At 41.6% G+C, this 26,424-nt stretch overlaps 1 protein-coding gene across 1 annotated transcript in view; it reads left to right on the top strand.

Annotated features, from left to right (window-relative positions):
- Nucleotides 1–22,160, top strand: part of XYLT1 (xylosyltransferase 1) — a 310,150-nt gene extending 287,990 nt beyond the window's left edge. The window contains exons 11-12 of the mRNA XM_007064382.4: nucleotides 4,572–4,905; nucleotides 17,572–22,160. Coding sequence (XP_007064444.2) covers nucleotides 4,572–4,905; nucleotides 17,572–17,894 — 657 coding nt within the window. The 3' untranslated portion in view covers nucleotides 17,895–22,160. The remainder of the gene's footprint in view (nucleotides 1–4,571; nucleotides 4,906–17,571) is intronic.
- Nucleotides 22,161–26,424: the final 4,264 nt, after the last annotated feature.

The raw sequence follows: 26,424 nt of genomic DNA, 5'->3' as shown, positions 1-26,424 counted from the left end.
CTGTCTCTATGGCATATCCTGGTCTGAATCCTGGTTATGAGACATCTAGGATGTTAGCTGATATCACATGTTGGAGGTTACTACATAGAAGGAGACAGAACAGGAGTTGAGAGGTCTTCAGGGTTTAAGGGTAGGCTTCTTTGAGGATTGGGCGAGCTATTGCATTTTTAAAGGAGTTAGGTTGGTGTGCTTCTCTGAAAGAGACATTGGTCATTCCTGTTAGTAGTGGGCAAAGTTGTTTGCTGGCTTTTACCAGCCAGGAGGGTCATGGATCCATTCCATAGGCTGTGTCTGTATTATTTTTCAGGGCTTTTTGATCTTCAGCAAGTGTGACAGGGCCACACTCAGGTGGATAATACAATCTGATCAGGGAATTTTCTTTCCCATTTAGCCCCATAGTTATGCAATTGATCTTATCGGAGAAGTGGATGCTTGGGTCTGGGCTATGCAGTCTGGGTTAGCCAGCTCACTATATGAAATAGCTCTGCTGGCCATGATTCTGCTGCGTTAATTGTGGAGAATTAGCAAGCTTATTTTGCCTCCTTTGCTACAGTGATATAGTCCTGTAAGAAGAAAAGGAGTACTTGTGGCACCTTAGAGACTAACTAATTTATTTGAGCATAAGCTTTCGTGAGCTACAGCTCACTTCATCGGATGTAAGTCCTGTAAGAGGCGTTTCTGCTGCTGGCAGATGAATTCAGAATGTTTTTGCACTGCTGGCATTTTAGTGTTCTGCCTGTGCCCTTCATCTGCAGGAGTTCACCTATAAACTGTGCTGATCGCCTCAGTCAGTGTGGGTGGAGTGGGTGGCTTTGGGGCCTACGTATCGATGGTAGTGCATATCCAGAGATCGTACGGCTGTACCTCATCAGCACCTAGGCATTGTGTTTGGGTGGCTAGTTCTCCTAAGATGAGATGAGAACTTAGAGAATACAAGAGTCTAGTAGCAGGCCAGCTTTGGGTGTTCACTACCCTCATGGGAAGGAAAAACATAAACATAGGAACGGCCATACTGGGTCAGACTAATCAGCCTCTAGCTCTGAATCTTGTCTCTGACAGCATAAAGTACCAGATACTTCTGGCACTTGGAGGTTTAGTGACAGCCGGAGTGTGGCTGTGCATCCCCGACCATCTTGGCTAATAGTCACTGACGGACCTTTCTCCTTGGCAACAAGTTTCACAGGTTGACTGTGCGCAGTGTGAAGTACATCCTTTTGTTTGTTTTAAACCTGCTGCCTATTAATTTCATGGGGTGACCCCTGGGTTATGTGAAGGGATAAATAATACTTTTTCTTCACGCCATTCATGATTTTATAGATCTTTCTCATATCTCCCCTGAGTCATCTCTTTTCCAAACTGAAAAGTCCAAGTCTTTTTCATCTCCCCTCATGTGAAAGCTGTTCCATACCCCTAATTATTTTCATTGCCTTTCTCTGCACCTTTTCCAGTTCTAATATATCTTTTTTTGAGATGGGGCGACCAGAATTTTACACAATATTAAAGTTGTGGGCTTATGACATTTTCGGTTTCATTATCTATCCCTTTCCTAATGGTTCCTAACATTGTTAGTTTTTTTGACAGCCTCTTCACACTGATCAGGTTTTCAAAGAACTATCCACAATGACTCTAAAATCTCTTTCTTGAGTGGTAGCAGCTAATGTAGAACCCATCATTTTGTATAGTTGGGATTATGTTTTTCCAGTAAGCATTACTTTGCACTTATCAGCATTGAATTTCATCTGCCCTTTTGTCTCCCAGTCACCCAATTTTGTGAGATACCTTTGTAGCCCCTCGCAGTCAGCTTTGGACTTAACTATCTTGAGTAATTTGTATCATCTGCAAATGTTGCCACCTCACTATTCACCTCCTTTTCCATATTCATATTCATGGTAAATAGGCCTAATGGCCTGTGATGGGATGTTAGATGGGGTGGGATCTGAGTTACTACAGAAAATTCTTTCCTGGGTATCTGGCTGGTGAATCTTGCCCATATGCTCAGGGTTTAGCTGATCGCCATATTTGGGGTCGGGAAGGAATTTTCCTCCAGTGCAGATTGAAAGAGACCCTGGAGGTTTTTTGCCTTCCTCTGTAGCATGGGGCACAGGTCACTTGCTGGAGGATTCTCTGCTCCTTGAAGTCTTTAAACCGCAATTTGAGGACTTAAATAGCTCAGACATAGGTGAGAGGTTTTTCGCAGGAGTGGGTGGGTGAGATTCTGTGGCCTGCATTGTGCAGGAGGTCGGACTAGATGATCATAATCGTCCCTTCCTACCTTAGTATCTATGAACACTTGTCCCAGTACAGATCCTGGGGGGGATCCCGCTATTTACCTCTCTGCATTCTGAAAACTGACCATTTAGTCCTACTCTGTTTCCTATCTTTTAACCAGTTATTGATCCATGAGAGGACCTTCCCTTTTACTCCATGACTGCTTACTTTGCTTAAGAGCCTTTGGTGAGAGAACTTGTCAAAGGCTTTCTGAAAGTCCAGGTATGTGGTATCCAGTGGGACACCTTGTCCACAAGCTTGTTGACTCCCTCAGAGATTTCCAATAGATTGGTGAGGCATGTTTTCCTTTTACGAAAACGACATTGACTCTTCCCCAACATTCCATATTTATCTGTGTATCTGATAATTTTGTTCTTTACTATCATTTCAACCAGTTTGCTTGCTACTGAAGTTAGGCTCCCCAGCCTGTAATTGCCGGGATCGCCTCTGAAACTGTTTTCTAAATAGAGGTGGTACATTAGCTATCTGCGGCTCTCCTGGCATAGAGGCTGATTTATGTGATAGGTTACATTCCACAGTTACTATATTTCATATTTGAGTTCCTCGAGAACTCTTGGGTGAATACCATCTGGTCCTGATGACTTGTTACTGTTTAATTCATCAGTTTGTTCCAAAACCTCCTCTATTGACATCTCAATCTGGGACAATTTCTCAGGTTTGCCACCTAAAAAGAATGGCTCGGGTGTCAGGATCTCCCCTCATATCCTCTACAGTGAAGAGTGATGCAAAGGATTCATTTAGCTTCTCCGCAATGGCCTTGTCTTCCTTGAGTGCTCCTTTAGCACCTCAGTCATCCAGGAAGGAGGGCTCCTGCGTGTGTGTGTGTGTGGCGGGGGGCTATCCACAGTTAGATAGTTATACACAAACATATGCTATAATAGGCGGTTTGGGTGAAAAAAATGCCTTTTGGAAAGGACTGACTATTATGTATGCCTTCATGCTATCTGTTTACAGATATTTCTCTCTTTAATGTATAAGCAAAGGCTGATAAGTTCACATTATCTGTGGGTTACAGGTGAGCCATTAAATCCCATATTAAGTGCACTGAAATATGAAAGCTACTAGGAAAATGAAAGGTCTATTAAATATTTACTGTGGGATGTGAATCAGCTACTTTACTGCTAGTAAATAAAAAAAGAACATCAATGCTGTGACAGTAAGAATAGGGCTTACCAGTAATAACCCCCGCTACCAATCAGGAAGGGAGTGTTGTGACTGCTGAGGAGGTGGGGGGAAGCGTCTGATCTGTAAATTAAGTAGGGCCTGAGTCAAGTTCCATTGAAGCCATTGACTTTGAAGCAACTGGATCGGGCCCAAACTACATGATTCTGCCGATCAAGGTTCAGTATACTATGTTTGGTTAAAAACGGTGCTGGGCAAAAGGGTGGCATGGGAATCCAGTCTGAGTCTGCGGTTTCCTTACCTTTGTCTGACTATAGATTTTTCCAAATTAATTTTCCTCTTTCAACAACAAAAGCAAAGCAAAATAGAGAGAAAACCTCTCCCATTCACACAGTGTCAAGTCAAAGGCTCGCTTAAACCCATATCAGGTCATTGGATTCATTGCCATTCTTGCTTTAACTTTTGAAACATGGGCATCTCAAGAGACCATCTAGCTGCCCAAATCAGCAATTATGTACCTAAAACAGGCATTTACATGTCTACATGCTCTTTTGAGCATCCAACTCAGGATTGAGGATTTCCTGCTAATGTGTCCATGTGTAAAAACTAAGCTCCCCTGTCAAGCTAATTTGTGCTTATTTCTTACAATACATTAAAAAGCTCTGATCTCTCATTACAAAGTGTCTGTACTGTGCAATGCACATGGATTAAAGACAAAAGCTACTGCAGTGAATATTCAGTAGCTACATTTGGACCATAAATTAATCTTTTTTTATTTATTGCTTAAATACTAAATGTTCTAAGTTCTCATTCTGGATCAATAATCTGCAAACTTTAATATTTGCAAATGGGCTTTTTTTTATTTTTAAAAATCTTGCTACAAAATTTTAAGTTTGTATGTTGAATTTTCATTCAAAGCATGTTTTAATGCCAGTATTATAACACTGACAGATCCTGATTCATGTCATTGTGCAGAGGTACCGTGTGTGTTTCTGTAAATAACATAGATTTATGCCCTGATCCTAGAAGCACATACACACATTTTTAGTTTTAAGCATGTGAATAGTCCTGTCAATGAGAGTGGGATAGAATTTGCAGGATCAGGACCTTCAGTCTGTTTACAGAGACAACAGTAGTGGTAATATTGTCTTTAATTTCAGATTGGCACTGACTGGGATGCAAAGGAAAGGATATTTCGGAACTTTGGAGGACTTATTGGGCCGATGGATGAACCAGTTGGCATGCAGAAGTGGGGAAAAGGCCCTAATGTCACAGTCACTGTGATCTGGGTGGACCCTATCAATGTAATCGCAGCTACATATGATATCCTTATTGAATCTAGTGCAGAATTTACTCACTACAAACCACCTTTGAATTTGCCACTGCGGCCTGGAGTTTGGACCATTAAAATTCTGCACCACTGGGTACCTGTAGCTGAAACCAAATTCCTTGTTACTCCTCTTACATTCTCCAACAGGCAACCTATCAAACAAGGTAAGTGGTTTTTGTAGGTATAGTAGGTATTAAAGTTTTCAGAATAGATGTAAAGTACTAGTATCAAAGAGTATTTCATTCACTGTCAATGCTATGATTAAAAATCACAGTACCACTACACAGGAAAAGTACCAAAAAAAGGAATAGTTTAGATATTAAATATGAAGAAAGCTTGTGTTTTGAAGATGAGTGCAAGTAGCTGAATCCATTCTGTAAAACATAGGAACTTTGGACAAAAGACTATTCATTTCTATAAAATAAAGGATTTAAAATATACACAACCCAGAACCTAAAGAACTTTTAGACATTTCATAATCAAAGAGCAACTATGCAAACCATAATTTAAGAATACAAGCAAACAGGAATAGGCCATTTCCTTTCTTTGCTGCTTCTTTCACTTATTTGCTCAAAGAGGTTTACACTGTTCATATTGTGTGCTTGACAAAGTCCTTATGTATTAATGGTAAGAATATTAGTTTATTAAATGTTGGATTCATCAAAATTACCTATGATATGTGCTATAACCCCATCTCCTTCCCAAACAACTGTTCCAACCTTTCCCCATAGCTGTCTAGACCTTCCCTGTAACCTCAAGATGAGATCCTGTGCATCTGAAATTGTACCTAATTGTGCATTGTGACCCCAAAATGCTTAAGACCAAACCAAAGCTTATTCTCTTAAAAGAAAGGTACTTCTTTTCCTACCACAGTATCATCTAGCTGTCTGAACCATCTATTCCTCTCTAATACTGTTAGAATGTGCTATTAGAAACCTTGACTGCAGCTTCCATTAGAAAATCCATTCATTTGAATATTCTTTAGCATGTATCAAATTTACTGGTGGTGAAAGCACTTCCAAGTCACACCTGTGAGATCAGAGCAAGTTTGTTGCTGTGAATATCTTTGCCATATTTTTTTACACTGCGAAATGTCATTAATATTCATAGCATCAGCCATTGTAAAGTGGCCAAATATATAAATCTATCCTATTTAGTTTTCAGAAATTCTTTGTCTTTCTGACAGAGGAGCAAATAAACTGAGTCAGGCATTTACCTTACAGTGTAACATGCTGCTTCAGTAATGCAAACATCACCAGGCAACTGCTGAGAGCAAATACAATCCTAATCTTCCTGACCAGGAGCTTGATTCCACACATTTTTTACCAGAACAGCTAAATTACTGATTTTTTCCTTCTCACATGTTTGGATGGAGTACATTTTTGGGATTTGAGTCAACCAGCTCCTAACTGTGGGTGTTACTGATTTGTCTCTTTTAAATTAATTTATTCTATGTTCTTTGCTAATTTAACTGTCTGAATAGGTTGAATAGAAGATGTAGTACATACCTAGGCTGTGGCAGCAGTTACAAACTTGCTTCTTTTCGCTACATTGCTTTGAGTCCCAGTGGACAGTCCAGCATTTCCCAGACTTTAGTCAGGAGGCTTCTCTCTGTGAAGTCAAAGACAAAACTCACATTGGTTCAAATTCTAAATCCAGAATGATTCCATTGATTTCAGTGGAGTTACTCCAGATTTACACTGATGTAACAGACAAAAAAATTGACCCATTGACTTCAGTGGGAGAAGACAAGGCCCATATACTTTTTGTTAAACAGCCAAGGTTACTGCGGTAATTGTAGTTTACTAGAGGTGTTAGATATAAAGCTTGGAAGCAATATTGTTTGCTAAAAGCAAACAAAGAAAAAAGCAGCAGGAGTGCTTTGCTAGTGACGTATTATCTCAGAAATTCGATGTGAAAATGAAAGAGAAATTTAATTGCAGGGGCAGATAGAGAGACACCACTGTAATTAAGGTTATATCAGCATTCACAATGAAAATCTCTGTTGTTTTCTCACTCAGGCACAATATTGTGCTCCAGGCGGAAAATTGTCATTTAGATTTGATTTCCCAGCTTTTGTCAGTTTGTCACCATTTTAATATTTAAACAGTTTTCTATGCCAAATAAGGGCATTGTGCAACTATGGCAGAAAAATTAGAACTTCTAAAGGAACAATTTCTGTTACAGTTACAAACAATACAAAGGCTGCCAAAAAGGCTTATAGAATCAAGGAACAATGCTATCAGTCTTGTTTTAAGATTGAAAAAAAAAATTACACATCAGCATTACGTTCAGGGATTGTCAACAGATGAGAGCAATTCATTTTTATTAAGAGATTTTCTAAATAATTCTGGCAAAGCTACCAGGCACATTTCGTTTACTTCAACATCTAAATGAAGAATGCCTTTTTACATTTCCAACTAATTAGTCCATGTGCACTGATGAGGACATAGGAGAGTTGCTAAGGGCAACCAGAATGCCACAAAGATTAAACCTCTGTGCAGAGTTTGGGAGGTGACAAAAAAGGATGAAGATGGTTACAGAGCTATTAGAGACGATGAGATGACACAGAACACAAGGATCTGGGAGGCAGAAAACCTACAACCCCCCCACCCCGCAACTCACAGAGAAAATATGGACATTGATTTTACTTTTAAATACTCACCAGTTATAAGTATATCCATCAGAATTATGTTATATGGCTTGGAAGTATCTTGAAGTTCTGGTTTTAATCCCAATTTTGAATGGGAACCAGGCAGTACTGCTAATTCATGCACACTTTGTATCTGCTGAAGGCACTCAACATCACTTCCTATCTTGCTATGCACCCAGCCTCCTACGGTCTGTTGTCTTACTGCTTACTAGGACTGATACTCTGTTTGTTTTAAGTACCATTTGATTGTTAAAACCCCTTTTTGAGAATAAGCAATTTACAACACATTGTTGTCACACCATTTTTTTTTTTTTTTTGCGGTGAATGTTAGAGCTGAGAAAATAATTCACAGAATAAACTCAGGCACCAGTATTCCTGTATGGTCCAGCTGCTTTGTGCCACTCCAGCAAAGCTCCCCTGGCTACCTTGGGAATCCCTTTGTAAACAGCTCTAGTCCACCCCCTACTGGATCTGGTATAGAATATGCCACTAAGGAGGAGGAAATAGGAACAAGTGCCAATGCCCTTTTGTGATCCCCAGGTACTGGAACATTCCCAAGACAGCCAGGAATAACTTGAGGTGTGGGAGTGAAGCCGGCCCCTTGCCAACTCCAGGACTAGGGAGCCACACAGGCAGCCGCCCTTTCAGCTCTGCTTTGTCCTTAGGCGAGACCAGGCATCAGCCACCAGTGCTTTTATTTTTATTATTTTATTTTGTTCGCTGATCTGGAACAGTCTTATGTGGTTACTGGATATGCACCATTCAGCATTTGAGCCGGCTGTTGCAAAGGGTCTCTTAAGTCACATGATGCTAGTTCTTTTCCCTGGTTGGATGAATTGCCTTATAACCATGGGAGCTTTGACTCTCTCTGGGAGAGGTGGTAAAGTCACTGACAAAAAAATCATTTGAGCGCTGAGTTATATAACATGTCAACAGCAATTGAAGGGGTCATCTTACTATGGAGATTGTCAGCAAGGAGGTGGGATATAGGGGTGGTGTACGGGTGTTATGTTATGTAGGTAAAAGTGTTGTGTTATAGGGAATCCTGCATGTAAGAATTAAGGGGTTGTAAAAAGTAGTCGTTAGGACTGTTTCTGTGAAGAAGGCTCGGTGCTTGAGGGCAGAGCAGGGGTAGATTGCTCCTGTTCAACACAGCTCACCTAAACACAAGTTTTGCCTTAGCAAAGAGAAGGCATCTGACTCTGTGCTACAGTGATCATGTGCCCTATTCCCTGAGTGTGCTCCACCACATGCAAAGGCAGAGGGCAAGTGTGATGGTTCTTGGGGTGCCCAGGACTGCGAGTTGCCTTGTTACCCGCTGCCTCCAGCAACTGAGAGAGAGAATTGCAGTGGTTAAATGACACCAGCCTGTTAGTCACCCAACCACCCTCCTCAGGGCAATGCCATCCTCACTTTGTTCTGCGGGTCAACAGTAGGTGCACCCCAGTCGCTGGGCATTCCCCTGTGATATCAAGCCCTTGTCACTGGTTACTCACAGAAATACCAGGTTTTCTATCCCCAAGGGGATGTTGAATCAAATCAGGTGGTGTGTACAACTGAGGATCAGCTCCTGGGTAACGTCACAGCACTGAGATACATTTATAGTGGAAACAATCATATGTTTATAATCAAAGGTTAAAAGAAAGTGAGTGAGGATAATAGAAACGGAAGGTTACATATAAAACAACATCAGTGCACGCTATTTAGAGACTAAATTTAACTTTACCAGGCTAGTAGTCTGTCGAAAGAGCAATTTCATCTCACCCAAAGTTTACTTGCAGCATTTCCATCCTATGCTGCTTGGGATCCCATTTTCATGAATGTAGTTGTACTGCTCAGTTACTTCCTCAGGTGCAGGATAAAGAGGTGTCCTTTTACTTTCTCCTTATATCCTCCAAAATTCATTGTTTTGTCCTCAGAGTCAGGATTCCTCCCCCTGGGCTTATTCCCCGCTGCGCTGACTCTGCGTTGCCATTACATCCTTATGTTGACTTCATATACAAACCTGGCCTCTGTTGTGTTGTCTCACAGTGCTTAATTTACACGTCAACCAAGGCATCCTTCATCTTGCAAAAACCTGTTTGTCAATTCTGCCTTGATTCAGACTTTAGGATCATATTTTCATTTTGCATATATCACTTTTTCCATAATATCAGCACATGCATTTTACAACAATATTAATGGTCAGCGTGATCCTGGCTTTCACTTAAGATCTTACAGGACATCATTTATGGATAAGTACCGCGAAAGCATTGTGCTAGCTGTAGTGAGTTTTTCAGGCCTGTTAGGAATCACTGTCACGAAGCAGTGAACCCTTTGCTGGTGGAGTTGGGGAGCTGACCTCTGGCACGCACAGACATGGCTTCCTCCCACTAAAGCCAGGAGGTACCTCATAACCCTGGGAAACATCAGGTGTAGCTAAGGCATTGAGGGTTTCTTAAGGTCACAGCGAGTATATGTGTTATGAACTTATTTGGTCATTGCCCTAGAGGGCAGAGTTAAGGTTATATTTTGTGTATCTTAACTCTTTATTTCCTGATTTTCAGAGGTTTGAGTTTTGCTGAACTTCACATTCTGGAAAGGCACAAAATACTACTGGGCAATCTTAACTCTGCATTAACAAAGGGTTTCTTTCAGTGAATTTCCTAGGTTGTTTTAACAAAAAGAAAAATGTTTTGTGTAGGAGTTAGTGTTCATTTAGGCAATTGTAGTTATCACATAGATTTGCGGTTAAAGTTCTACGGTGGCTACTTAAATGTAAAGAACGTGATGTGATTCTGAAGAGCATAGCACTTTGTTATAGTGGAATTATCAAAATGCTCGTGCTTTGATATGTTTGGAGGGTGGAGTTCCTGACAGGGCAGGAAGAGAAATCCCAGACATGGTCTGCGTTCCACAACCTTGACAGTTTTTTACCCTATGTTGGTTACAGTAACTTTGAGAAGAGTGGTGTGTCTTCCTCCTCCTTCAGCTCTCTCTCCAATCATCCCATCATCCTCCACACATACCACCATTTCCAGCTACCCATCCCTTTTCCATCTCATGAGGCCATTAGCACTTCAGGAGCCATTAGCATGTAAAAAATGGCTCCTTGCTGTCTGGCATTCTGTGCTGCTGCATATACATATCACAGGCAGCAGCTTACTAGGTCTCACCCTTGGTTACATAGGCTGAGTTGTACACCGAGCTGGACCCTATGCCCATACCACACCCCTCCCCCCAGGCAGGCCTCCCCACCCAATCCACACACCCCTCCAAACCAGCTTCCTCTTCCCCACACTCCATCCAGCCCCCCACCCCAGGCAGGAGTGGTATGTGCTTAGAGTTGTATTTCCTGGTTTTCAGACGTTTAGATTTGCGTTACCTTAAATCTTCATTTCCTGGTGTTCAGAGCCTTAAGTTTACCACTCTCTGAAAGGCCACTGGGCACCACTGCACAACTTTAACTGTGTGTTAACTAAGTTTGGGGGCATTAAATGTCCTTGTTTTTTAAAACTATTCTCTTCAACCCCATTTACTAGCTCTCCCCCTTCTTGCCTCAGGCTCCTTGGCAATTCTCACGCAGGACACAGAACGCACTGGCTGCATTTTGATCCTTTCAGTGCCCTGCATCATCTCCTTATTTCCCCTCACACTGCCTGCCAGCACAACTGGTTCTCCATCTCCACAGAGAGACAGGTGTCAGCATGGGACCCAGAGTTAAGAAGCTTGGGAGAGGACATCGGAACAGTGCAAGGACTAGAATACAATCAGTGACGATATTTGTTGGGGGCGGGGAGAGAGCTATGGGGAGGAGTATGAGAGGAAGGATGGTCCAGTGGTTAGGACCTGGGACTTGGGAGACGTGGGTCCAGTTCCCTGCTCCACAAAAGACTTGTGGAGTGACCTTAGGCATGTCACTTGTACGTCTACACTTCGAGCTGGAGGTGCAATTTCCAGCTCAAAGAGACATACCTGTGCTAGCTTGATCAGAGCTAAAAAGAGAAATGTCACCATGGCAGCGGGAGGGGCTGGTTGCCTCAAGTACGTACATATCATCTCAGACAGGATCAGACTCACAGCAGCTAGCTCCTCATGCTGCTGCGGCTACATTTCTGTTTTAGCTTGCTAGATCGGCCAGAGCTAGCGTGGGTCTGCCTGCTCAAGCTGGAAATTACACTTCCAAAGTGTAGACATACCCAAAGTCTCAGGGTCCATCTGCACTGGAGCTGGAGGTGTAATTTCCAGCGCAGGTAGGTGTACTTGTGCTAGCTTTGATCAAGCTAGCATGCTAAAAATAGCTGTGTAGCCACAGCTGCATAAATGGAGGAGTGGGCTAGCCACCCCAAGCACAGTCCTGTCTGAAACCCAGTGCGTGTACTCAGGGCGGCTAGCCCACTCTGTCGCTCGCATCCTGCAGTTCTTCTGCAACCACATCATCCCCTCTGTGCTGTGTTAAGTTCTCCATTACATATGAAATATCCCAGGGGAGGATACATAAATCCCCTCTGGGAAAGCCCTTTCTTGGCTTCTGTGGAGAGACACCACATCTGTCATTTCTCAAGCCAGCGTCTCAACTGTTTGCTGCTCCTGCTAGGAGGCAGAAATCTTTATATCGAGTTTCCTGTAGGTCATATGCTTCCTCCTAATCATATGCCCTGCAACCACAACTCCCTTTTGATGGGACCCAAGGGTCATAACAGTGTTCTGAGTACATACCTCAGTGCCCTGTAACTATTACTTGATGTTAGTGAGTTAATAATCCATATTTATAGATCATTCCGTTTAATGTATACTGGGAAGCTTTCATTTTGCCAGTTCTTTTGGGAGGAAATCCATGGTTACTCGCAGTTGCTCAATCAATATGAATTGCACCAATAAGGATTATAACGATGGTGAAAGCTAGTGCCACAACTGCTGTGAATTCAGGTGTCTGATGAGAAACCAGAGGTAATGTGACAGATAAACATAACAGCAGCAGCAGGCAAACACATTGCTTCAAAGGAACAGTTATTCACTAGGCTCTCATTCAGAGAAAAACCCTACAGGCAAAAGGATTTGCTTAGAAATTTAGTTCATATCCAGTTGACAAGAAGCCCATTAGTTTCACAATGAGCAAATGCAACACTGTCTTGTTTGCAGCAAGAAAAGACAAACAAAATGTCAATAAAAAATTACCTCCTTGCCTGAGGGGTTCAGTGGAATTCAAGAAAAACTCCAATCTGTATTGTTTTAAAAAATTACAAACACAGTGTTGTTATGCACCAAGCTAGCCACACTTTCCACTCCTCTGTCCAGCTCTCTAACTTCTTTTTCCGCACATTGAAGAACCCAAAAAAAGAGTGCTGAAGTTTTAATCTTTGCAACAGACTATGGGACGCGCAGCCATTAGAGAGAGAGAAATTATACTAGGAAAAGCTACTGAGGAGTCAAGTGTGTACCCAGTGTGGAGAATCAACAAAAATTGAAGCAAAATTTTTATCCTAAGAATGTAATTTACAGTGAATAAGCTATATTTTGCACTGATGTACATCTCATGCCCCCACTAAAATCAGAGAGGTTTCACTGGGATATACTCTGACAAAGAATTTGGCTTAGTGACTGCAGAGTAATTAATTATCAATAATATGTTATGACCATGACTGTTTTTACTATAAAATGTATTTTATTTGTATGGGGCCTGATCTTACACCCCTTCCTTTTTTCTGTGAGAGGAGTGCAAGGTCAGAGCCAAATATACCAATTTAATATACAGTATCAATGCTTTAGCTACATATGTGATGCTTCCCAGAAGTACCCAGGGTTGTGAGGCACCTCGCTACCACCTGGCTTTAGTGTGAGGAAGCCTTTTTCTGTGCCTGCCGATGGTCAGCTCCCCATCTCTACCAGCCATGGGCAACACAAGTACTCCCCTCTCAGCTTACACAGGCCCTGCTGTCTCTCTCTCCAGGAAAGTGATGGGCACACTCCAACCTCTGAGCATCCCCATGGTGTGTCCAGTCCCTCTTCCACTGGCTGCTCACAGAATTCACAGGTCCCACAAGAGTAATACACCCCAGTTTGCCAGTTGCATCTCAGGATCACCGCTCTCCTTAACACACAGCACTTAGATATGTTTACAGTGGAAAGAAATAAGTTTATTTAACAAATAGAGATTTGAGAAGAAGCAAGTAGATGGAATGGAAACAAATGGCTACATATTAAATAAAATCATAACAGGCATTATAGAGCGTAGCCTTATCTAACCAGGTCCTGTAGAGTTTAGCTTACCCCCAAAGTCTTTCTCCTAGCATTTTACAGCCTGGCTGGCTGTGACCCTCTGTTCATAAGACATGTAGACTGGCAACTTGTGCCCTAGGCGAAGTATCCTGGGTTCGCCCCTGTATTCCTAGATGTATTCCAACAATCCATTGTCTTTACTCGTAAACAGGACAGCCTCCTCCGTACTTGTTGTTTTTTCCTGTAGGCTTCTTTCCTGTTAATTTTTGCAAACTGTGCTGGTGGCTCTGTATGCAGATAGACTCACATTGTAAGTTACACAAGGGTCATCCAGGAAGAGAACTGTCTTCTATCTCTGGCTTGAACTTTCTGTTGAGCTGTCTTAACTTACATACCTTAAGAACATAGTTTTCAGTATAGACACATAAGTCCTTAAATATCATGTGTACGTACATCCTGCAATGATTAGGATGACCAGTGCTTTTACTGGCTGTTCGTAGAGGCCTCACATGCCATGCTTTGGTGCACTATTATGTAGACGTTAGAGTCAGGACATGCCTATAAACCACTATGCACCCTTTATGCCCTCTGCCAGTTGGCATCAAGGGGTCCCTGGGTCACAGCATAATGCGCCTTTTACAAAAGCTGCTTATGAGAGGCAGTGTGATCCTATCAATGAGGAGTCCGGAAATCTGAGTTCTGTTCTCACTTCTGCCAGTGACCTGCTGCATGACACTGGGCAAGTTGCTTTGCCTCTTTGTGCCTCAGTTTCCCTATGTCTTAAATGAGGATAAAGATGCCCAACTTGGTAAAACTGTTTTAAGATCAGTGGATGAAAAGTGCCAGATCTAAGTAGTGCAATTATTGAATTCCACAACCTGTCTTTTAAACCAAAGAAAAAGCTTTCCACTTTGTGCCACAACAGGACTTCTATCAAATGGGAAATATTGTTTTGTTCTCTTAAGCAGAGTATTCTGTTAAGCAATCTTCTCTTGCATAGCTATATACTACTAATAATATTTTGTGAATACCTTTCATATAAGTCCATCTAAAAAGGTACTATAAACTTACAGATGGTATGCCAACGTTGTATTGCTCACCATTGAAATGCAGCCAGCTCCGTGACTCAACACATTAACTCCTCAATAGTGCAGAACAACATAACAATTTAATGATGAACATGCAAAATAGCATGCAACTACAAGGAGGAGTTATGAAGTCAAAATATAATTGCTCAAATTCAAATCTGGCAAGGCCCCAGAGATTAATACCCTTATTCCAGCAAAAAATGCTCCGGGATCTTTTAACAAGTGGCCAGTTCCTTGGTTTTGTGTTTGAGTTGAAAGTCAGTATCTCTGTCAGTGCAGTGTTACAGTACTCTATTTGTTTTACCATTTTGCTTAGGCATTCCCTTTTAATTAATAGGTTTACAAACAATCTTGCATATTTAGTTGCTTCCAAAGCAGGAAATTGAATTATGTGTCCTTGTTTTGTTTCCTTCTACAGTCCTCTGTCAGACACGCGTTTCTGATAGAGCTGCATGGCACAAGCCTGTTTTGTCTAATGGGTTTGGGGATAGGCAAAATCTTAGCTAAAATAGGGTTTCAGATGAATAAAGGAGCATCATGGACATGAGACAGGAATTGTAGACACTAGCATGTGATTTCTGGCCTGTAAATGATATCTGAACATAGTGTGACTTTCCTAGCCCTGGAGGGACTTGAATGAGCCCATTTTGTGTTCTAGACAATGTGTATCTTGGCAAAGTTAAGCAAATCCTTTATGCAACACTGAGTGCTGATGTTACAAGAAGTGAACTGAGAACTGAAAGAAATAAGTGTGTAAACTGAGAATTCACACCTGTAAGGCGTTTTAGCAAAAGGTACATAGTGAATATTTTCATAGGGCCAGATTCTGCTTCCATGTACCCAAGGCCAGCTCTAGGATTTTTGCCGCCCCAAGCAAAAAAAATTTTGGCCTCCCTCCCTTTTTTTTCGTGCCCCTCCTCCCCAACGCCGCCCCTTCCCCAAATCCCCGGCCCCATCTCCTCCCCCGGGCATGCTGCCTCACCCCCCCCCCCATTGCTTCCTGTGGCCTCCCCTCTTCGCAACCCCCACCCTAGCTCACCTCCGCTCCGCCTGCTCCCCTGAACATGCCGCCGCTCCGCTTCTCCCCCCTCCCTCTCAGGCGAGGGAGAAGCTGCACATTCAGGGGAGAGGCTGAGCGGGGGAGGGAGCGCAGGAAGTAACGGGAGGGGGTAGAGGAAGCGCTCCCCACCCCAGCTCACCTCCGCTCCACCATTGCCACCTCCCTCGAGCGCGTCGCCGCTTGGCTTCTCCTCCCTCCCTCCCTCACAGGCTTGCCGCGTGAAACAAGCCTGGGAGGGAGGGGGGAGAAGCGAAGCGGCGGCTGCGCACTCAGGGAAGCAGGCAGAGGCGAGCTGCGGCGGCGGGGGGCACATTTCTAGGGGCGGCATGGCCGGCGCCAGAATGCCACCCCTAGAAATGTGCCACCCCAAGCACCTGCTTGTTTTGCTGGTGCCTAGAGCCAGCCCTGCATGTACCTTACTCTACAAATAGTCCCACTGAAGTCAATGAGGCATATCTGTTGTTCAGGGGTGTGAAAAATCCACACGCGAGAGATGTCGCTGTGCTGACCTAACTCCTGGTGTGGACTGGGCCAGGCCTTGCTGTTGCCTCTTGGGGAGGTGGATTAACTACAGTGACAGGAGAACCCAGCCCATCACAGTAGTGAGTGTCGACACTGAAGCAGCAGCTGTGCCGCTGTAGCATTTTAAGTGTAGACATAGCCTTAGTATTTGCCTTAAGTAGGTTTATTTTTCTTTTTGTTTCTGTTTTGTTTCTTTTTGTAATTTCATAGATATGACTGAATATTAAGATTTTGGGCAATATGCCACATTTTAGTGAGTTAGAAGAATTGCAGCAAGGAAAAAAACCACAGTGCACTAAAGGGTATTATTAGGCATTACTCACACAAGAGCTTGAAATGTGATTGCTATTAAAAATATGTTTCCAATAAAAATGGTTCAACCTGAAGTGCTTCCAGGAACCACATTGGGGTCATTCATTACATCAACCCCATCTACACTGTCCAACACAAACATCTTTTCAAGTTCTGGGAATGATACCACCCAGTTTTTGGAGGTAGGTCAAGCTAATAAATGTATGGTGACATATCCACAGTCTTTCAAAGATAGGGAGGAGTGAATCTGTTCAGAAAAAACAGCCCCAAGTCTCAGCCATTTCCCCAAACCAAACACTTTAAGATAACACTTTAAGTCTGAAAAAGTTTGGCAGCCTTTTTTGTACCAAATATTATTTAACTGTTTTCTCCTTTGAAATACAGTTCCTTGATCCTCTAGCTTTGATGTGATGATCACAGTGGTTTTCTAGGTCTCCCTTTCATTTCTCTGTCCTCATTTCACCATTTGAGGGTTAAGTCAGTCAGCCCATCTATGTTTGCTGTTGGGATAGAACCCAGTTGGAAAGTGTGGAGTTTAGGCTTAGAGCAGAACTGAGCATTGTTTACGTTCCAGTTCTGAACTTCTCCTGTAATCGGGGCAAGCTCTTTGGGAACTGGATTGTTGTTTTGTTCCATGTTTGTACAGCACCTAAGTTTAATAAGGTCTTGGCTCATGACTAGGGCTCTTCAGTGCTATGGTAATACAAAGAATTAATGATAATAATAATACTTTCAAACCAATCTCCTCATTATTTTGATAATGTAGCCGTCTCATGATTTGGGATTTTGTTTGAGTATGGGAAAACCTAGAACATGTGAGATCTAAAAGCCTGGGCCCAACAGACCACACATCCTGCTTACACAGGACAATCTCAACACTGGTCAATGCTATGGAAATGAAGTTTGATGAACCGGTAACCTTTGCATTTTGTTTAGGTCCTAGAGTTACATCCCAAATGCCTTATTTGTTACAGGGCTCTATTTTTTGTATTTTCAGAAGAATCCATGAGGTTGCACAGTGGGCCTCCTAAGAACGCGTACATGGAGCAGAGCTTCCAAGGCTTGAATCCGGTTTTAAATATCCCTATCAAGGCAGCTCAAGTGGACCAGGCAAAAAAGAATGCAGCGCTCATAGGTACCGAGCTGGAGAACTGGGTGGACACCTTGGTCAGCGGCATATGGTCAGCAGTGGATGTCTGTAGCACAGGTCCAACTTCCTGTCCAGTCATGCAGGCTTGCAGTCAAACAGCCTGGAGTTCCCTGAGCCCAGACCCTAAGTCAGAGCTGGGTCCCATTAAACCTGATGGGCGTTTGAGGTAGCATCTGGTATACCCTTCTTTGGCACAGGTTTTAAAAGAGAATTTAACCTTTCTTATATATGAACCTGACTACAGATTTCAAAACCTCGATGAAACTTTTTGTTGTCTATTTTTAAAAATCTGGCAAAATCTTTGGCATTGTTTCTCCTTCAGATCCATCAGTCTAAGCTTCAGCAGCACTGTGCATTTCCTCTGTATCTTTTATAGAGTCACAGTCCTTCTTCATTCACTTCATATCTAAAAGGCTCCAACATTTTCTTGCTCTGATTATGAAATGGTAACATAGCACATCTGGTATGTTCAGAGGGTAAAAAAGAAGCAGTTGCTAAAAATATCTTCTGTCAAAAACACCTATGCATATTTTGAATATTTACATTTTAATTATTTTGCTACCATAAATAACCAGAAACTCCAATATATCTTTACCGGGAAGAATGATCTATAAAATATGGTTAAAATGTTTTACAAGATGTAAAAAAATTGGGACCCACCCTGACTATTTTTATAATGTTAAGAATTTCTAGGCTTGATTCATCATTGTGTTAACTCCAGTTTCAGACCAGCGTGCATCACACTGGCATAGAAACCAGGCTAACAGAGTGGTGCATTAGGCTTCCTCTCTCTTTTTAGAGGTCAGACATTCTCATCTATTTGATGATCTCTGAACAAAATGAGTGTTATAAAATGATATTTTTTATTCCTCCTATGAATAGTCATCAGTCACCACAAGGTCTGGGCACCACTTGCAGTATTAAAAACAAGTATTCTCATTACCCAAAGTCCAGATTCTTTGAAATCTGCATTTTAAAAAAAATCCACACAGAACACCCTCTGCATATAAGCAGGTGTGCAAATTCCACATATATCAGCAGGTTTGTGCATGCAGCTTATATGTATGGACGCTCAGGCCCAGGCTGTGATACTCCTGCTCACATGGCAGCATACCCTTTTCCATGAGTAGCCTGATTGGGTTCAATGGGCCAACTCACAGTGTAAGATTCTACTCTGAGTTAGTCAAAGTGGCAGAATCTGGCCCTTAATGATGTAGGTTTGGAACCTTTTCCATTGATTTCAGTGGGCGAAAGACTGGGACCTAATTATGCAGTGAGCTGATTCTGCACTATTTTAAGTAGCGGCTAACTAGTCTAACACTAATTGTCTCTGTTGGTCCCAGACCTGCCAGTATTCATGAAGAAGGATAGTTTTGAGATTGCATGGTACATCTGGAAGGTTGTGGAGAGTGGCACCTTGAGTGTAATGGAGATTCCTGACTGAAGCCATGAATTGAATAAAGGAGAGCAAATGCCCTTCTTCAGAGTGCTTTTATTTTATTTTATTTATTTTTGTCAACAAGCTCTAATCTTGCTTGTATTGACTCTTTTGACTCTTGGGCAGGCTGCATCCTGTTTAAATACAGATGTGGTACATCATTTGAACCTGAGCTTTCAACACTGAAAAAAATCCAATTTTAAATTCTGAGGACTTCTTAAAATATTTTTCTTATATGCAAATTCATCTCTAGCTGAAGCATTTTGCATGTAATGTGCACTTTTATTTTGTGGTCCGTTGAGTACAATGTACCCAGAAACTTCAAGGAACCTTAATGAGATTAATTATAAAATGCCCTATTAATTTAATAAAGTAAGGTGTCTGTTTTCCCTTCTGTGGCATGTATAACTTTCATTACCGCTAATGAGAGTTAAGCTCACGCATCTGGGAGGAAATAGACCCTTAAATCTTTTCATAACCACATATCACAAAAAAGGTTGAATTCTCTTTTAAATAATGGTTGCAAAATGACCATAAAACAGAGATCCCAATGGCTTGTTATATTTTTCTCCATTTAGTTTAAAGCTCCTGCAGTTTGCTTTGGACTTGAAATTTCAATGTCAGCTGTGCTGGCATTAAGGCAGAACATTTAAATGTTTATCTGGAACAAAGGTGGATGCATAGGAGGAACAGTTTAGATATTTATTTTTTATGTTTTTAGTCAATGACTAATTCGTAGGTGCTGCTTTTGCAGCTTGAAGATTTTATCTTACTAACTAAAGCTGCCTTTATTAAGAAAAGGCCTTTTCCTCCTCAGACCTCCATTTCTTTCTACCTTCTTGATTTTGACAGTCTGGCAGCTGTAGTTCTAGAAAAGCTTGTAGTTATTAGAGCTGGTTGGAAAGTTTCTGTCTAAACAATGTTCCTGTTTTTCAGCTGGCTCTAGCGGTGAGTGTGTTCAGACCAACATTGCCAACAGGTTTATATAATAGAAACACTTCTCTTTCAGTGCTTTTTAAAAAATAATACTTTTTATCTAACATTCCATCAGAAATGTCAAATCTCCAGGGGACCACTAATCTTCACTATGAATTTAGGGTTTTAGCCACATTGACCCAATGGGAATTGCAATGGCTAAAGTAAAAGCCCTGCAGATCAAGTGGAGATTATCACATTCAGTCATGGATTAGGGTATAAATAATAAGATTCATCCACTCTCCTAGTCTTTAGATCATTCCAGTTAAATCTGCTGATGAATTCATGAGATCTGGACTCTTGCACGCGCGTGCACACACACACACACACACACACACAGAGATAACCAGGTTTTTAAATTTGATACCTTTTTTATTATTGAGGAGTGTTTTTTTAATGCTTTGCTGGGAAGTTCTCATTATTAAATTTCTCAAACAGAAGTTGGAAACAATCCAGTCTCTCTTTTATGGATAGAACAGTAGCCACCACTTGTATCATTTAAAATATAAGAGATTCAAAGGACTTTGTTTTAGTTCCTATTTCACAATTTTTAAAAATCCCAAATTGTTGGTGACACAAAAATTTTATGCTATGTTGTAAACATCTCAAAAGAAATATTTTATAGTATTTTATTTTCTAAATAACAAAAAGAGTCTATAAGTACTGTAGCAAGCCGGCAATGCCAGTGCTGCTATTAAAATACTAGAAGTAAAAATAAAGGGTCAAATCCTGCAGTCCTTCTTAGGCAAACTTCTATGGATGGATGATTCTGAGTACAGTCTTTAGACTCAAGCCCAGCATAAGTGAAAGTATGACACTGGGCTATGAATAAAGTCTGTATGTGTTTAAAAGCAGCAGAGAATGAGACTCTTCGAGAGCTTCTCAGTTCACAGCATTATTTGAGGTAGGTGTCAAGCTTTCGACCGAAATGATCATGTTCTACCATAGCTGCTATTCTGCAGATACAGAAGAATACAAAATATAATGGACAGTGTGTCATAAAGTTCTATAAATTATGAAGTGAAAAATCATGGCAAGCAAGACTGTTTCTATTTGCGAACAGAGCCTGCCCCAAAATTATTACTAAGACAGTACTGCTAAGGTCTAGATTCTGCTCAGTGTCTTTTCCAGTTCTAAAATACCGGGCACTTGATACCTATGATGAACATTATGTCTTGTTAGAAGAGAATAACTTTCACAGATCTTACATTTGGTAAAAAGGAGAATTCGAAGCAGGGAGCCACTGTTTATATGAAACAAACAAGTTATACATGTGTTCATTTGAAAGTTCTAATAGTATTTTCAGAGCATGCTGGCTAGTGATATTTTATAAGATTCCATTTGAAAGCCAGCTGTGACCATATGCCTTCCATGGGAGAAGCGTGTATTTCCATATGCACTGTGTGGAGTGATGTGCTCATTTAAACACCATGCCCCTGCCGCTAGACAGACATGTGGCACTTGTACAATCAACCAGCCTGATTCAGGCCAGAAGGATATGTGGCAAAATGCAGAACATCTGCATACCTTTTTTTATGAATTAAATCCAAAGTGAATCCTAGTGATATGCAGACCTGCTTCTGTGGTGATATTATACCTTGAGGCGAACAGAAATTAGTTCAAATGAGTTTATTTTCTAGATGTGGACCAGTTTTTTTATTTATAAAGTTTGACTGGATATGGAGTAATAATATTTATATATTAGGTTTCTGATGTGTGACATTTTTAGTATTAAAATCATGTCCTCATTTTTGTTCTATATGCAGGGCTGAAGGGACAGAGTATACTAACAATTTTCTCATTGGCAAGTACTGCTACAAGCTATATCTCTATAGCTAAATGTGGAGAGCTAGGTGTATACAGTAGGGTGTAACAGATTAACTTTCCTAGATACTGGCTTCAACGCAAAAAATCTTGCACATACCGTTGCTTTAATGATGATCCTACAGCACCTTCCAAAGGATCAGCTAATGGGTATTCAGCCTCTGGCCATCCTTTACAAATCTAATGGTACCGGTAACATCACAATCCCTTTTATTCACTAGTATAGGGAAGAGGGCGCTAGAGTCAGTGATTCAAACAAAGAACTGAGAAAATCCAAAGCCTTCGAAAGGAGGTAATGCAGGGTAAAGGAAGCACCAACCTTAGAAAGTATTTCTATATTGCAACAAAGGGGAAGCTAAACTCCTTCTTATCTATTTCACTCTAAGGCTCAGGAGCACTGGGATTATGGGATCTTGGTTTTGACTTTTCTGATTAAAAACAAAACCCAGCTTTTTATTTTGTTTGGACTCTATGGGGCAACTCTCCGTTGATTTCAATGGCAGCTACAGCCCTTACACCAAGGTTGAATCAGGTCCCGCAGCTGAGAACGGGCTTCCCAGCACAGGTAGGCAGACACACACTAGCTCTGCAGTGTGGCTGTAGCAGCTCATGTTCATACCCAGGGGGTTGGGCAGGTTTGTACTCGGGTTGCTGGCCCGAGCTGCCACCTCGGCTACCGTGCTATTTTTAGTGCACTAGCTCGAGCACACCCACTCTGGGAAGCAAGCTCCCAGCTGCTCTGTAGACATGCTCTTAGTTTGAAACAGAACTGTCAACTTGCCCATAGCTATAATGCCGTGCTCCCTAGCTTCCACAGATTGCCTCTTACTCTCTGCTTGGAAGTAGCCAGGAGAATGCCTCTGTCTTTCCCAGAACTCCAAAGCTTAAACCAACTGGCCAGACTAAGCCTTGGGCTAAATCCTTTATCTTCAGCTGACTTGAACTTCCTTATACGAAGGCTGAATTTGAATTCCTGCGAATCATAAAGTAGCATTTACCATCTTGTACAAGTAGGTTATACTATGCTGTATATCTGTATTGTCAGGAGAAGTCATGAAAACAACGATATTTCTGCCATTAACCTTTTGATTGTTACAACATGGAGCTGCATCAGAGTGCCAGTTTTTAAAAACTGGAACAGACGTCTTTCTGGACCCTCCCCCTTTTTTTATCTAAGACTTACAGCATGACTGTTTTGATGTACTACTTAGCTCTCAAAACAAAACCCTTTATGAGTTTAAATTGTTTGAGTTCTAAGACCCCTATTCGTCCCCTCAACCCACAAAGGCGAGAGGGGAGAATGCTCGCCTCAGAATGAAAGCAGGCCACTATACCATGAAGCCACAGAACAGCTTTTGTGGCTGTAATGTAGATCAAAAGGAGAACACATCCACTTGTGGTCACAGGGTAGAACTGCCCTGCCACAGGCTCAGTTGTTTTCAGTGCTTTTAGATTTATTATTACACAAATGCTGGCTGTAGATCAGAGAGTAATTCACGCATCCATACATGTTCGTATGTTATTTCTGATCATATAGACTGGAATTTTCATAACTCCTAAGGGAGTTATGCACCCATCCCGTGTGGCCCAACTCCCCCAGACTGCATTGAAACCCCAGATATAAATGAGAAAAGTTTGCTTTTGAAAGCAAATCAGTTTGCTCAGTGCAAAGATATATAGAAGGATGCTCTGAAGGTGCTGGTAATCAACAGGGACTATCTTTCCCCCATTCTCAGAGGTGGTGATATGTAACGTATCCAGTAATAACTTATTTCAGCGTAGCAGCCGTGTTAGTCTGTATCCGCAAAAAGAAAAGGAGTACTTGCGGCACCTTAGAGACTAACAAATTTATTAGCTCACAAAAGCTTATGCTCAAATAAATTTGTTAGTCTCTAAGGTGCCGCAAGTACTCCTTTTCTTTTTTTAGTAATAACTTAGTTTATTTTAACAGAAAAATACACACATCAGGTGGTGGTTAGCAGCATCTCCTAAGGTTCCTTACTCCAGTTTGCTAATGGGAAGTAACATTTTAATGCATTATTTTATTTCTTCTATACTAAAGCGTGATCCTAGGCCCCAAACATAGGGTGCTTAGGATATTACCTCATATGAACACTTCAAGCATCAGAAGTAAAGTAGATTTCACAGCATTGTCCCCTGTTCTCAGGATCCTGAAAAGAGTGCTGTCTGGGGGTTGGAATCCATGCGGGGTGGGGGCTAGGGTTAGGGAATAGGTGACCCAGTATTAGGAAACAATAGGGTCGGGGGATTTGCATTGTTCCCCGGCTGGCTCTGCAGGAATTACCTGAGATCACAGCCTCTCGCTCTGTTACCTTTCTGGAAGAGCTTCCTCCACAATGGGTCTCCTTTGCTAAAGAGGTCACCAGAACAGCCACAGATACCCCTAACCACAGTGGGGCCACACTACAATGCAGCAGCGGCAGGAGATCTGGGGCTCTATAGCCAATACATGGCTTCCATGTGGATCCCAGGGGATCAGTGTGATTTGTGTGAGGGGGATCTCTCTCTCCTTTCATTGGGCAGAGAGGACAATGTGGGGAAAATTCTGCAAAGGGATCCTCCTGGAATATTCCTGCCCTCCAGCCCTCTCCTGCAGGTTTTGCATGGGAGGGGTTGATCTGGCCTCGGGTATGGAAATCTTGTGTTAAATAGTCTCTTTCATTGTGCAGCTTGAGCATTCACAAACATCTCATTACTGTTGAGTGGTGGAAATAATAATTATATTGCATAGCAGTCTGTTAGAAGGTGCAGAGTACAAAGGGAGATTTGAATGGTTAATTGCACAATTCCACGTTGCAGGAGTACAACACAATGGTCCTGATTCTCCTCGCACACCACTTACCACTGGTTTAACTCCATTGACTTCACCGGAGTGACTCTTGATTCACAACTGGTGTGAATGAGAGGAGTATCAAGCCCAAAATATTTTTAACTGAAACAACGAGATTTTCATGTTAGCTGACACGAGGGCCACGGTAGCATTTAGGCTATTTTCAGTTACATGAGCTGTTTTCTGTGATGAATTGTGATGCGGTAATACTGCAGATGCCCTGTTTATTTGGTTCTCTTATACCAACAATAGTGTATAGATCACTCTTTGCTGTTTGCTTCAACCTTGGTTACCTTCTTTTGCCCATGGGTGCTCTCACAGCTGCTACCTCACTATGTCTGCAAACAAGTTTACCTGACAACAACAACAAAAAAGGTACCAGAAATCTCCTTGAGCTGAATGTACACTCTATGCAAATTCTCTCGCTATTTTGTTACAACTTGGAAGTATTACTTGTAACCTTGCCAAATAAACAGCAAGATATTGTACAGGTGCCTCTGATAACAGAGTAACAATTTTCTGCACGGATCATTGCGCTGCATTTGTACATTGTAATGACTTACTTGTCTTTGGTTCTGTTGTAATTACCACCCTTCACTGAGAAGACAGTCATTCCTCTTGTAAGAAGGGCAACTTCAGTTTGCTGGGAATATTCTGGAGGAGAAAGTCGACTGCAATTTTTTTCATTTTTCAAGTTTACCTACAAAAAAGGCCCAAGCCTAAAGGTCAGAAATTGGATCTTGGTTTAGATTTCCTGGAGCAGATCATATCATTTTGAATTTCTAAGTGTATGTTCACATTGTGACGTTCTGTGAATTGCCCGATTAAAAAAGCCTTACTTTCTTTCTTTCTTTTTAATTGTGGCCTTAAACTGTAGTGGAAAGTTAGATGTTGTCTCTTTCTCTCTGTCTGTTGTCAACCTAATTAATAAAAGGCACCTTGAGATTTCTGTTGCAACTCAGAGCTGTGTAGCTGTCAGCAGACACTTCACAAATACAACTGGAATTGCTTACAAATGCAGTCTTCAAGAAAAAAAATGACCTTCCCTTTGGGCAAAAGGAAGGCTTGAATGCACCTATAATCCTTAGCAAATTATGAGAATTCTCTTCTGCAACATATTATAGCTAAACTGGGTGGTCTAATTACCTACAAAATGCTAACATCATGACTTTCTGTATAGCCGTACAGATTTGGTCTCAGTTACACCAGCATGATCCTAGAGTAACTCTGCTCGCTCCAGTGTGACTTGATTGGAGTTCCTCTCTGATTTACAGTAGTGTAACTGAGAAAGAATCTGTCCTGGTGACTTTATGTAATTCAATGAAGATTAAAAATCAGAAGAACTTCTGACATTTAGGGCTAGATTTTTAAAGGTATTTAGGCTCTAAAGATGTAGATAGATGACTAACTCCCATGGCTTTTAAAATTCCCATATGCACCAATTCACATCTTTAGATGCCTAACTACTATTAAAAGTATGGCCCAGTCTGGTCTTTGGATCAGGTTCAGACACTTTTCCTTTTAACTCTTTGCTTCATTGGCACTGAGAACAGTAGAGTTTCAATAGTCCCAGTATTCCCAGCAGGCTGGCAGTGCTTTTAAGGACCCAGAA

The sequence above is a fragment of the Chelonia mydas genome, chromosome 10, assembly GCF_015237465.2.
Source record: "Chelonia mydas isolate rCheMyd1 chromosome 10, rCheMyd1.pri.v2, whole genome shotgun sequence".
NCBI classification, from domain to species: Eukaryota; Metazoa; Chordata; order Testudines; family Cheloniidae; genus Chelonia; species Chelonia mydas.
This window is presented reverse-complemented; position numbering and strand designations above follow the sequence as displayed.